General features: G+C 43.1%; 1 protein-coding gene across 1 annotated transcript in view; it reads left to right on the top strand.

Annotated features, from left to right (window-relative positions):
- Window positions 1-14658, top strand: part of LOC140211250 (inter-alpha-trypsin inhibitor heavy chain H3-like) — a 61659-nt gene that overhangs the window by 13854 nt on the left and 33147 nt on the right. Inside the window, exons 8-9 of the mRNA XM_072280905.1 lie at window positions 6741-6909; window positions 11222-11347. Coding sequence (XP_072137006.1) covers window positions 6741-6909; window positions 11222-11347 — 295 coding nt within the window. The remainder of the gene's footprint in view (window positions 1-6740; window positions 6910-11221; window positions 11348-14658) is intronic.

Genomic DNA, 14658 nt, shown 5'->3' with positions numbered 1-14658 from the left:
TCAGGTTGGGGAAGCAACTGCTTATATTTCGTCTGGGTAGCCTCCAACCTGATGGAATGAACATTGATTTCTCCAGCTTCAGGTAATGCCCCTCCCCACCTTCCCCATTCCCCATCCCCCTTTCCCTCTCTTACCTTGTCTCCTTACCTGCCCATCACCTACCTCAGGTGCTCCTTACCCCCCTTCCCATTCTTCCATGGCTTTCTTTCTCTCCTATCAGGTTTCCCTTTCTCTAGTCCTGTACCTCTTCCACTAATCACCTTCCCAGCTATTTTCTTCACCCCTCCCCCTCCCAGTTTCACCAATCGCCTTGTGTTTCTTCCTCCCCTCTCCCCACCTTCTTACTCTGGTTCCTCGCCTTTTTATCTCCAGTCCTGACGAAGGGTCTCGGCCCAAAATGTCAACAGTTTACTCCTTTCCATAGATGCTACCTGGCCCTTTGAGTCGCTCTGCCATTTTGTGTGTTTTACTCTATCAATGCATTACTTTCTTACCAGTGAAATGAGAAACCTCTCTAGATTGTGTGCATTATGAAGATTGCTCCAGCAGAGCCACAGGGGAATAATGACTCTGTAGCTGTGACCTGCAGCCATCGGCACAGAGCCGAGGGCTCATCTCACTTTTGGGGACTCTGCAGTTAATATTATTTGTTTACTTTTTGTTGTTTGCACGGTTTGTTCTTTTTTCACACATTCAGTCTGCGTTGGTTTTGTCGTGTGTGGCTTTTCTTTAAAAGGGCTGTATGCTCGTACATACATACTTCGATAACAAATGTACCAAGCTATACTTTAGCCAGCCAGCAGCTAACTCAGGAGTTTCTCAGCTGCATGAATGATGTCTAAATTCAGAGCTGACTCACGATGTCTGAGCATCTTCCTGTCTAGGAGAGTGGCAGTTCACAGCAGCCAAAAGCTATCCTTAAATGTGTTCAACAATCATAAAATATGCTAAAATCAATAAATATAATCAATGTATAAAAATCGCTTACAGTAGTGAAAATTTTGCAAATCACCTGCTCCTTATTGACTATTAGTGACCCGTTTCAAATGAAAGGCCTGCACCCCTTCCGCCAGGCATAGCTGGGGAGGTGGTGAGGAACGTGCTTGAAGTGCATTTGATCTCTCTGCTACTGGCGTCCCCGGTAATCAAATCAAATAAAATTATTTAAAATAACTGGGCCCAGAATTTACGACTCAAACATTTCTTTTTCATTTGACTTGTGTAGAAGGAGAACAGCGTGGACACTGTCACCCACACTGTTCTGAAGCGGGAGCATAAAACTGTTATTTTTATACAGAATTCGCTTATCAGTTATGGATACTGACTATATGGTAAACTGTATATGTTTGAATTCCTTACTTGTAAGATCAATCGCCATTCACAATAGTGGTGTTAAAAGTTAATTGAAACTTCAAGCTGACAACTAATGATATTCTGAAATTAATAAGGAAATTGTCCTTAGTTGTCGGGTACATTTCACATCCTTCTATTATTCCTGTCTCTCCTGTCTCTGAAAATTCTCAGGACAGAGGCCTCACTCGTCTGGCTTGAATATATGCCGCCGCCACCCACGACTGCCTCATTTGAGGTGCCACCAGCAGTCTCACTTCAAAGGCCTCACTTGACTACAACCGCCTCATTCTATCCCTGCCTGAACCTTGCCTTTGACCTTTGCCTTACTGCAACTTCCACACTCCTTTACCGGACTTTAGTTGTAAGTCCAGAGGTGAAGTAAATGTCCTAATAAAATGACACATCTGCATCTTCTTTGGAGCACATCACAGAAACTAGCCTCCCACCTCTGGACTCTGTCTAGACCTCATTATCTCAGGAAAACAGCCAGCATAATCAAAGACCCCTCCCACCATGGACGTTCTCCCTTCTCCCCTTTCTCATCAGGCAAAAGATACAAAAGCCTGAAAGCACATACCACAGGCTCAAGAGCAGCTTCTACTCTGCTGTTAACAGAGTCTTGAAAAGACCTCTTCTACAATATCATGTGCTCTTGGTCTTACACTCTACCTTGTTCTCACTTGCACTTTATTGTTTGCTTGCACTGTCCTTTTTCAGTGGTGTTTACACTTTATTCTGCTTTGTTACTGTTTTGCCTTCTTCTGCCCCAATGCACGGTGTAATCATCTGATCTGTATGATCAGTGTGCAAGACAAGCTTTTCACTGCATCTTGCTGCATGTGTCAATAGTAAACCAATGCCAATACCACTTCAGAGCTTTCCAGGGCCAAAGTACTTCTCCGCTTCGCCTTGTCTTCAACAACTCCTTCTCCCCCACCTGATTCTCCCACACTAGGGGCAATTCATGGAAACCAATTAACCTCCGATGACATTGGCACCTGGGAGAAAAATCGGGAGGAAACCCATGAGGTCACAAGGAGAATGTACAAACTTCACATAGACAGCACCCAAGGTCACGATCAAGCCTGGGTCTCCGGAGCTGCAAACCAACAGCTCTATCAGCTGTACCATTATCCAATCAACTTCAAATTACCTAGTCAAAATAATCATATCCCCATTGAGCGTGCATGATTGATGATGCCTCCACTTCTTCATGAAGTAAAGAAAAAAACAACAATATCAAAGCCTACGGCCGATGTTAAAGTTTTGGCTGTTGTAGAAATTCTGGGTCCACTAAAGCTACAGACAGAACATGGAACAGTGAAGCACAAAAACAGATCCTTTGGTCCATGATATCTGTGCCAACCAAGATGCCAAGTTAAACTGCTCATGGTTTATTATTCCTACTGAGCCTGTCCACTCATATGTCTTATAAATGCCTCTTAAATGTTGCTACACACATCAGAGTTGCTGGTGAGCGCAGCAGGCCAGGCAGCATCTCTAGGAAGAGGTGCAGTCGACGTTTCAGGCTGAGACCCTTCGTCAGGACTAACTGAAGGAAGAGTGAGTAAGAGAGTTGAAAGTGGGAGGGGGAGGGGGAGATCCAAAATGATAGGAGAAGACAGGAGGAGGAGAGATGGAGCCAAGAGCTGGAAAGGTGATTGGCAAAGGGGATATGAGAGGATCATGGGACAGGAGACCCAGGGAGAAAGGCAAGGGGGAGGGGACCCAGAGGATGGGCAAGGGGTATAGTCAGAGGGACAGAAGGAGAAAAAGGAGAGTGAGAGAAAGAATGTGTGTATAAAAATAAATAACGGATGGAGTACGAGGGGGAGGTGGGGCATTAGCAGAAGTTAGAGAAGTCGATGTTCATGCCATCAGGTTGGAGGCTACCCAGACGGAATATAAGGTGTTGTTCCTCCAACCTGAGTGTGGCTTCATCTTTACAGTAGAGGAGGCCGTGGATAGACACGTCAGAATGGGAATGGGATGTGGAATTGAAATGTGTGGCCACTGGGAGATCTTGCTTTCTCTGGCAGACAGAGCGTAGGTGTTCAGCAAAGCAGTCTCCCAGTCTGCATCGGGTCTTGCCAATATATAGAAGGCCACATCGGGAGCACCGGACACAGTATATCACCCCAGTCGACTCATAGGTGAAGTGTCGCCTCACCTGGAAGGACTGTCTGGGGCCCTGAATGGTGGTAAGGGAGGAAGTGTAAGGGCATGTGTAGCATTTGTTCCGCTTACACGGATAAGTGCCAGGAAGGAGATCAGTGGGGAGGTATGGGGGGGACAAATGGACAAGGGAGTCGTGTAGGGAGCGATCCCCGCGGAAAGGGGGGGGGGAGGTAAAGATGTGCTTAGTTGTGGGATCCCGTTGGAGGTGGCGGAAGTTACGGAGAATAATATGTTGGACCCGAAGGCTAGTGGGGTGGTAGGTGAGGACCAGGGGAACCCTATTCCTAGTGGGGTGGTGGGAGGATGGAGTGAGAGCAATGTACGTGAAATGTGGGAGATGCGTTTGAGAGCAGAGTTGATAGTGGAGGAAGGGAAGCCCCTTTGTTGCTATTGTTTTTGGTTCCAACACTTTCTCTAGCAGTGAATTCCAGACATTACCACTCCCTGTGTAAAGAACAACAAACCGCATAAATTGTCTTTAGACGTTCCTCCTTTCACCTTAAAGATATGCCTTTAGAATTTGATATTTCTGCCCTGGTAAAAGGTATTGACTCTCTACCCTAACTCTGCCTTCCATAATTTAATACACTTCAATCACGTCACCCTTCAGCCTTTGATGCTCCAGAAAACAATCTAACCTCTCCTTAGAGCTAAGTCTATCTAATCCAGGTAAAAGCCTGGTGATTTGCTTCTTCACTCTCACAAAGCCTTCACAATGTCTCTGTAATGTAGCAACCAGAGTTAAGCATAATTCTCCAAATGGGACTGGACCAATGTTGCAACACAACTCTCAGCTTTTATACTCTACAACCCAAATAGAGAAATTATGTCACACATCATATTTACCAGCCTACCTATTTACTTTGTCACTTTCAGGGACTTACACCCCTAGATCCCTCCGTACATCAATATTTCTAAGAGGTTTGCCATTTACTGTATACTTTCCTACAACATTTGACCTTGCAAGTTGCAGCACTTCACATCTGTCCAGATTAAACTGCATCTGCCATTTCTCTGCCCACATTCCCAAATGTAATTGGAATTGGTTTATTATTGTTTCATGCACTAAGATACAATAAAACACATATCTTCTATTCAGATCAATTTGTTACTCAGTGTATTGAGGTGGAACAAGGTGGAACAATAACAATGCAAAATAAAGTATGATGGTTATAGAGAAAATGAATTGTAGCTAAACAAAGTTTAAGATCATAATGGGGTGGACTGTGAAGTCAATGGCCCATCTAGTTGCATTAGGGAACCGTCCAATAGTCATAACTACAGGGTAGAACGTGTTCTTGAACCCGGCAGTACACGCTTTCAGTCTTTTGTATCCGCCGCCCAATGTAAAAGGGGAAATGAGATGATGGGTAGGGCGGGCAGGGGCTTTGATTCTGCTAGCTGTTTTACTGAGGCAATCGGAGGTATAGACAGAGTCCGTGAAGGGGGGGCAGATCTCTGTGATGTTCTGAGCTGTGTCCATAACTCTCTGCAGTTTCTTGAGGTCACAAGTATAGCAATTGTCATAAAAAGCTTTCTATGGTGCATTACTAAAAATGTGTAAGTGCTGACAGGTACGTGCCAGATTTCTTTAACCTCCTGAGGAAGTAAAGGTAATGAGCTTTCTTGACTATGATAGTTACAGCCCATTACATCTGCAAACTTTTAGATGGAGCTTAGAGCAAAGTCTGGCCACATCTGAGTGTGCAGCGAGCAGAGTAAGGAGCCGAGGACACAACCTTGTGGAGCAGTAGTGTTTACAATAACAAAGGTGGCGGTGTTTTTGCCTATTCTTATTGATTGCAGTCTGCTGGTCAGTTGGTCAAGAATCTACTTGTAGACGGAAGCATTGGCTCCAAGGGTTGAGTTTGCTTAGAATTATAGCATTGAAGGCAGAGCAGTAGTCAATAAATGACAGTCTGATGTAGGTGTCTTGACTGTCCAGATAATTCAGAGATGAGTGTCAAGCCAGGGAGATAATATCTGTCATAGACCTGTTTCAGCAGTAGGCGAGTTCCATAAGGTTGAGGTTGTCTGGAAGGCTGGAGTTAATGTGTACCATGACCAGCCTCTTGAAGAATTTCAGGATAGTAGATGTCAGAGCCTCTGGGTGGTGGTCATTACGGTATACTATCATGTTTTTTTTGGGTACAAAGATCTTAGTGTCTGCTTAAAGATGGAGTGAATCATACATTGAAGTAGGAAGGGGTTGAAAATGCCCCCAAGAACCCCAACCAGCTGATCTCTACAGTACATAAAGATATGGCTCGGGACATCATCTGGGCCAGATGCTTTCCACGAGTTCACCTTCTGGAAGACTGATTTTACAGACTTCAGCAGGGGTGGTTTCCCATGGTTTCCAATTTGGAACCACCCAGCCTGACCTCTTTGCTAGTGACACATTCATCTAAGCTGGCAGTTGAGTCTTTGAACATGGACGAGACTAATAACTCCACCAATTTTTGATTCATCTGCAAATTTACATGGTTAGCCCCCATTTTCATCCAACTCATATCATATATACATTACAAATAACACTGATCCTACTGGAACACAACCAGGCACAGACCTCGGTTCAGAGTAGCACCCCTCCTCCACAATTCTCTGTCTACTATTTTCAAGCTACTTTTGAACTCAGTCTACCAGGTCTCCATCGTTTGCAGGTGCCTTAATCTTTTGGATCACCTATCATGAAGAACCTCACCAAAAGCTTTACTAAAGTCCATTTTACAAGATCCACTGCCCTGTGTCAATCATCTTTGTCACCTCTCAGAAAAAAGCTTGATCAAATTTGTATGACTTGACCTAACCCCCACAAAGTAATGCCTATAAGGCTTTTCCAGAAGTAGGTAAATCTTATCATGAAAACTCTTCTTCAACAACATTCCTCCCAATAATAAAACAGTTCACCAGCTTCTAATTCCCCAATTTGCCACTGCAGACCTTCTTACAGAGAATAACACTGGAAATGGTTTATTGTTGTCACAAGTACCAAGATACAGAGGAAAGTTTGTCTTAAATACTTTTCATACAGTGCATAGAGGTAGAACAATAACAATGCAGAATAAAGTGTGACAGCTACAGAAAAAGCGCAGTACAGGTAAATAATATAGTGCAAGTACATAACGAAGTAGATTGTGAGGTCAAGAGCTAATCTTATCGTACTGGGGATTCATTGGCTATGCAGACTGACATTTCATCTCTTTCAGACAATTGAAGCTTTTCTAAAAATTTTGAGTGATATGGATGAAGAGGATGGTTTTGGCATCATTATCTTTGATCATGATGTGTTTACATGGAAAAATACCATATTCCAAGCAACTCCAGAGAACGTAAACGAAGCTAAGGATTTTGTAAAAACTATCCGAGCGCAGGGAGGTAAAGTTACAGTTTTCAAAAATAAAAGAACTTTTTTTTTACTCTACTCATTGAGACCAGTTAATCAAAAAGGAAATATTAGGGGAATATTTAATCCTCAATGTAAATCTCAGATTTCTTTTCCTCAAGGAATTATGCTCCTAATTATTTTTATTGTTACACTAATGTATCATATGGAAGGAAACTATGTATCAATATATAGCACTTCTCACTTCCTCAGGCAGCTCCAGAATATTCTTCAGGCTACAAGCAACCTTCAAAAAATAGTGACATTTGTTATGTGGATGGGCACATCAGAAAGCTTGTGCTTAGCAAGCTTCCAACACAGTAAACCTATTCTTCGTGGTCTTCACAGTCATTGGGTTATTGGGTACAGAAAATGTTCCAGTCTTGGGACACCTCTATCATGCAGAAAAGTTCCTCACTATCAACTCTAACTGAACCCTTCATAATTCTTACAGCCAGTTCTGCCACTAGCATTTAGGGCAGCAATGAATGTCCTCCATCTCTGTCTGTCCTTGGTCAATTCTGGTCTCGGACTTGGTGGTGATCAGGGCTTCCTTCATTGTGCCAGTAGCTTCCTTTCAGTTTTTGGTACTGTCAGCCATGCAAGCTTGAGCGGAGACTCAGAAATAGCATTGCCCTCAGATGTAGAAGGATTCTTCATTGCTGTTTCCATAACAATTTTGTTTGACTGGTCAGGATTGTTAGCCCTGAGTTGAACTGCCAAGTCTGGAGCACTCTTAGTCTAGCCTCTACCCTTTGACCTGTTTGGCATGGGTGACCCTACCATGAGTGAAAGCACAAAACTCTCCAGTCATTGAGGGACACAAGCCTCCAAACTCTACAGCAAGATTGTTGTCCTCTTGAAGACCTTCATAAATCAGTGTACTTTAATCCTGTTCCTCAGAACTTTTTCCAATGAATTCCCTACCACTAACATTAGATTAGTTGTCCAATAAGTACTTGGCTTATCTCCACTGCCCTTCTTGAATAGAAGTGCCACACTTGTTGCCTTGCAGTCATCTGGTACCCCACATACGTCCAACAGTAAGTTAAACTGCTCCATCGGGTCTCAGCAATCTTCTCCCTTGCCTCCTCCAGCAGCCAGGGACACATCTCATCAGACCCTGTAGATTTATCCACCTTTATGCCCACTGAAACATACATCCACTTTTCATCTGTGTTCACTAAGGAGAAAGATATGGTATCTGGAGATTTCAGCTGTAACAGTGAAATTCCGCAGCTCTGAATTCTTACTATTTAATATCATATGACATAGGAGCAGAATTACACCATTGTGTCTGTTCTGCCATTTCATCATGATTGATTTATTTTCCCTCTAAACCCCAAGCTCCTGCCTTCTTCTTGTAACCCTTGATGCCCTTACTAATCAAGAACCTTTCTATTTCTACTTCACATATATCATAGAAACATAGAAAACCTACAGCACAATACAGGCCCTATAGCCCACAAAGCTGTACCGAACATGTCCTTATCTGAGATAGTACCTAGAGTTACTAATAACTCTCTATTTTTCTGAGCTCCATGTACCTGTCCAGGAGTCTCTTAAAAGACCCTATCGTATCCACCTCCACCACCGTCGCCAGCAGCCCATTCCACGCACTCACCACTCTCCACATAAAAAACCTACCCCTGACTTCTCCTCTGTACCTACTTTCAAACACCTTAAAACTGTGCCCTCTCGTGCTAGCCATTTCAGCCCTGGGAAAAAGCCTCCGACTATCCACACGAGCAATCTTATACACCTCTACCACGATCGATCTTATCACCTCTCATCCTCTGTCACTCCAAGGAAAAAAGGCCAATCACTTGGCCTTCACAGCCTTCTGTGCCAACGAATTCCACAGATTCACCCCCCTCTGGCTAAAGAAGTTCCTCTTCATCGCTGTTCCAAAGGGATGTCCTTCTATTCTGAGGCTATCCTCTTCCGTCCTAGATGCCCCCACTATAAGAAATATCCTCTCCATATCAACTCCATCTAGGCCTTTCATTAGCCGACAGGTTTCCCTCTCATACTTCTAAACTCCAGCAAGTACAGGGTCAGAGCCATCAAATGTTCCTCATGTGTTAACCCTTTCATTCCCAGAATTGTTCTCGTGAACCTGCTCCGGACCCTCTTCAATGTCAACATATCCTTTCTTATACAAGGTACCCAAAACTGCACACAATAGTCCCAAGTGCAATCTGACCAATGCCTTACAAAACCTCAGGATTACACCCTTGCTTTCATGTTCTAATCCTCCAGAGATGAATGCCAACATTGGATTTGCCTTCCTTAGCATCGATTCAACCTGTAATTAACTTCTAGAGAATCCCACATGAAGACTCCCGAGTCCCTTTGCATCTCTGATTTCTGAATTTTCTCCTAATATTTCACCTCTAAAAGACGCCTACTCTCAAAACATAGATTAACCTGTAAATAGTTGCTCCCAGTTTATCTTTGTCAGGACTGAAGTTAGCCTTCTCCCTATTGGGGTGCTGGATTTTTGGACTATTCTTACCCCTTTCCATTACTATTTTGAGACTTAATAAGTTATGGAATAGATGGCTTTGTGGCTAAGTTTGCTAATGATATGAAGATAGGTGGAGGGGCCGGTAGTGCTGAGGAAACAGAGAGTCTGCAGAGATACTTGGATAGATTGGAAGAATGGGCAAAGAAGTGGCAAATGAAATACAATGTTGGAAAGTGTATGGTTAAGCACTTTGGCAGAAGAAATAAACGGGCAGATTATTATTTAAATGGGGAGAAAATTCAAAGTTCTGAGATGCAACGGGACTTGGGAGTCCTCATACAGGATACTCTTAAGGTTAACCTCCAGGTTGAGTCAGTGGTGAAGAAGGCGAATACAATGTTGGCATTCATTTCTAGAGGAATGGAGAATAGGAGCGGGGATGTGATGTTGAGGCTCTATAAGGCGCTGGTGAGATCTCACTTGGAGTACTGTGGGCAGTTTTTGTCTCCTTATTTAAGAAAGGATGTGCTGACATTGGAAAGGGTACAGAGAAGATTCACTAGAATGATTCCGGGAATGAGAGGGTTAACATATGAGGAACGTTTGTCCGCTCTTGGACTGTATTCCTTGGAGTTTAGAAGAATTAGAGGGGACCTCATAGAAACATTTTGAATGTTGAAAGGCATGGACAGAGTGGATATGGCAAAATTGTTTCCCATGATGGGGGAGTCTAGTACTAGAGGGCATGATTTAAGGATTGAAGGGCGCCCATTCAGAACAGAAATATGCAGAAATGTTTTTAGCCAGAGGGTGGTGAATCTATGGAATTTGTTGCCACGGGCAGCAGTGGAGGCCAAGTCATTGGGTGTATTTAAGGCAGAGATTGATAGGTATCTGAGTAGCCAGGGCATCAAAGGTTATGGTGAGAAGGCGGGGGAGTGGGACTAAATGGGAGAATGTATCAGCTCATGATAAAATGGTGGAGCAGATTCGATGGGCCGAATGGCTGACTTCTGCTCCTTTGTCTTATGGTCTTATGGTCTTATGGTCACTATCCTTGAATTACCTGCACCCAGGCACTTCATTCACGTGCCTCAGGTTCTTTTCCTCGGGGTTAAGGCTAGCACTTCCCCATCGCTAGTAGGGAAATCTATAGACTGAAACAAAAGCTCCATTTTGGTCTAATTCTTTCACACTTGGACAAACCCTGTTAATTTTGGAGAAATTGAAATACCCTGATATTACAACCCTTTCCTTTCACACCTCGCCATAATTTATCGAAACATCCACTCCCCTATCTCTCACCCTAAATGTCAGAATTCCTGTAATATAATCCCAGCAAAATGATCACCTCTTTTTTAAAATTTCTCAGATTTAGTCATACTGCCTCGTTTGAAATGTCTTCTAATACTATCTCCTTTATTACTACAGTGCAAGTCTCCTTGATCAATAATGCAATGCTCTCTTCTCTTTTGCACTGGGAATATTCAAAATATATATTAATATATTTAATTATGTGCCCTGCAATTATTGGCCTTGCTTTTCATGAAATGACCTACTCTAGCAATAGATATATTTGACAAATATGAAGAACTAATTATTTCAAATGGCTAATTAAGGAGTTCATTAGCAGCACTCGATTTCAGAAAAGCAGAAAATGCTGGATGTACTCAGCAAACTATACAGCATCTGTGGAAAGTGCAACAAGAGTTATCTTACTGGTCTTTGCCCAGAAATGTTACTGATGCTTTGATAGCTGTGACGTTGGTAGTATGGCAAATGCAGATAAATTTCAATGCATGATTTTAAGAGACTCAAGTGATATTATGTTGCAGCAACAAACATAAACGATCCCATGCTGGAGGCAGTTAGGCTTCTGGACAGGGCTCATCAGAAAAAGCAGCTGCCTGAGAGAAGCGTCTCCATGATTATTTTGTTAACTGATGGGGATCCAAATACTGGTAAGTAAAATAAATGCACTTTCTCTCTCTCTTTTCAAATGTTTATCTCCGTAAACTTGAACTCAAAACGGAATAGCACAAATGACAGTGCTTCCACACCCTATGAACTCACGGTCAAGCTCTCCCACCTCATGCTGTCAGTATTCTTTTGTTTGCATCTTTTCTCAGCTTAAGCAGGTTAAACCTGAGATGCGGGCATAGCCAAGCACACTCACCTGTCGATTGCTAAAGAGCTTTCGCACTAATCTAGTGGCTTTCTGAAGATTTACTGTGTGGCCCTAATTGTTTAATGCTCTTGTGTAGTGTCTTTGGGGTGACACCAGTTGTAGATATTACTATCAGGACAATATATACCTAGTGAGGGTAGAAACAGGATGATCTGGCAGATAAATGTGTGGCTGAGAAGCTGGTGCAGGGGGCAAGGCTTCAGGTTCTTGGATCATTGGGATCTCTTCTGAGGGAGGTATGACATACCAGAACCTGAGGAGGGCCAATATTCTTGCGGGCAGGTTTGTTTAGAGGTGTTGTTGAGGGTTTAAACGAATTTGGCAGGAGAGTGGGAACTAGAATGAGGGGAGTTAGGATAGGACGGATCGTAAAAAAGCAAAGATAGCGTGCAATCAGTCTGTCGGGAAGGACAGACAGATGATAGGACATAATTGCAGCCAGCAGGGTGAGTACCAGTGCATTAGGGATGCAGAATCAAAAAGGGTAGTAAATACAGCACTCAAAGTGTTATATCTCCATGCACAGAGTATAAGAAGTGAGGTGGATGATCTTGTTGCACTGTTACAGATTGTTAGGTATGATGTTGTGGCCATCACTGAATCATGGCTGAAGGATGGTTGTAGTTGGGAGCTGGATGTCCAAGGTTACACGTTATATCAGAGGGATGGGAAGGTAGGCAGAGGGGATGTTGTGGCTCTGCTGGTAAAGAATGGCATCAAATCAGTAGAAGGATGTGACATAGGACTGGATGATGTTGAATCCTTGTGAGTTGAGTTAAGAAACTGCAAGGGTAAAAGGACCCTGATGGCCTCCCAACAGTAGGTGGGATGTGGACAACAGATTACAACAGGAAATAGAAAAAGGTGTGTCAAAAGGGCAATATTACAATAGTCATGGGAGATTTTAACATGCAGTTAGATTGGGAAAATCAGGTTCAACAGGTTCAACAGGTACATTTAATATCAGAGAAATGTATACAAAATACATCCTGAAATTCCTTTTCTTTGCAAACATCCACGAAAACAGCGGAATGCCCCAAAGAATGAATGACAGTTAAACGTTAGAACCCCAAAGCCCCCCCAGCTCCCCCTCCCACACACAAGCAGCAACAAGGCAACAACCCCCCTCCCCCACCAGCAAAAAGCATCGGCGACCCCCACCGAGCAATCAAGTGTGCAGCAACGCATCAATAAAGACACAGACTTACAGTACCCCAAAGACTACTTGTTCACCTAGTAATTTGACACACCACAGCCTCTCTCTCTCCCTAATAAGGGAAAAAGAGGTGTCCCCATTTCACAGCAGGAGGAGGGACATAACAGTATCTATTATTGGTTGGTAATAGATCTCAAGCGATCTATTTGTTGAATGCCTATGAGATGGCTTTTTAGACCAGTATGTCATCGTGCCTACTAGGGGATCAACTACGCTGAGTTAGGCGTTATGTAATGAACCGGAGGCAATTGAGGAGCTTAAAGTAAAAGAGCCCTTAGGAACCAGTGATTACAATATGATTGAGTTCAACTTGAATTTGATAGGAAGAAAGTAGAGTCTGATGTAGCAGTATTTCAGTTTATTAAAGTAAATTACAGTGGTATAAGAGAGAAGTTGGCCAAAGTACATTTGAAGGAAATGCTGGCAGGGATGACAGCAGAGCAGCAATGGCGTGAGTTTCCGGGAAAATGAGGAAGGTGCAGGATAGATGTATTCCGAAAATGAAGAGATACTCAAATGGCAAATTTGTACAACTGTAGCTGAAAAGGGAAGTCAAAGCTAATGTAAGCGGCAAAAAGAGAGGGCATACAACAAGGCAAAAATCAGCAGGAAGAGTGAGGATTGGCGAGCTTTTAAAAACCTACAGAGAGCAACTAAAGGAATCATTAGAAGAGAAAAGATGAAATATGAAAGCAAGCTAGCATACAATATTAAAGTGGATAGTAAAAGTTTTTTCAAGTATATAAAAATAAAAGAGAGATGAGAGTGGATATAGGACCGCTAGAAAATGAGGCTGGAGAAATAATACTGGGGACAAGGAGATGGCAGATGAACTAAATGTGTATTTTGCATCAGTCTTCACTGTGGAAGACACTAGTAGTGTGCCAGATGTTCTAGTATGTGAAGGAAGAGAAGTGAGTGCAGTTACTATTACAAGGGAGAAGGTGCTCAAAAAGCTGAAAGACCTAAGGGTACATAAGTCACTCAGACCAGATGAACTGCACCCTAGGGTTCTGAAAGAGGTAGCATTAGAGATTGTGGTGGCATTAGCAATGATCTTTCAAAAACCATTGGAGTCTGGCTTAGTGCCAGAGGACTGGAAAATTGCAAATGTCACTCCACTCTTTAAGAAAGGAGGAAGGCAACAGAAAGAAAATTATAGACCAGTTAGCCTGACCTCAGTGGTTGGGAAGATGTTGGAGTCAATTGTTAAAGATGAGGTTAAGGAAAAAATCTAGCTTGACAAACCTGCTGGGATTCTTTGAGGACATAACAAGTAGGATGGATAAAGCGGAGTGGATGTTGTATATTTGGATTTTCAGAAGGCCTTTGACAAGGTGCCACACATGAGGCTGCTTACCAAGTTAGGAGCCCATGGTATTTCAGGAAAGTTACTAACATGGTTAGTGCATTGGCTGATTAGTAGGAGGCAGTGAGTGGGAATAAAAGGATCGTTGTCTGGTTGGCTGCCAGTGACTAGTGGTTAACTTGCAGGTAGAGTTGGTGGTGAGGAAGCCAAATGCAATGTTACCATTCATTTCAAAAGGTCGAGAATACAAGAACAAGGTTGTGATGCTGAGGCTTTATAAGACACTGGTGAGGCCTCACCTTGAGTACTGTGAACAGTTTTGGGCTCCTCATCCTAGAAAAGATGAGCTGGCATTGCAGAGGGTTCAGAGGCAGTTCACAAGGATGCAAGCATCGTTGTCGTCATCGTTGTCGTCGCATCACAAGTTCTGGGAACGAAAGGGTTATCATATGAGGAATGTTTGATGGCTCTCAGAAGGATGAGGGGGGATCTCATTGAAATCTTTTGAATGTTGAAAGACTGAAACAGAGTAGATCTGGAAAGGATGTTTCCCATGGGG

The sequence above is a fragment of the Mobula birostris genome, chromosome 16 (assembly GCF_030028105.1).
Source record: "Mobula birostris isolate sMobBir1 chromosome 16, sMobBir1.hap1, whole genome shotgun sequence".
Taxonomy (NCBI): domain Eukaryota; kingdom Metazoa; phylum Chordata; class Chondrichthyes; order Myliobatiformes; family Myliobatidae; genus Mobula; species Mobula birostris.
The sequence above is the reverse complement of the archived record's forward strand: the minus strand, read 5'-3'. Positions and strand labels throughout refer to the sequence as shown.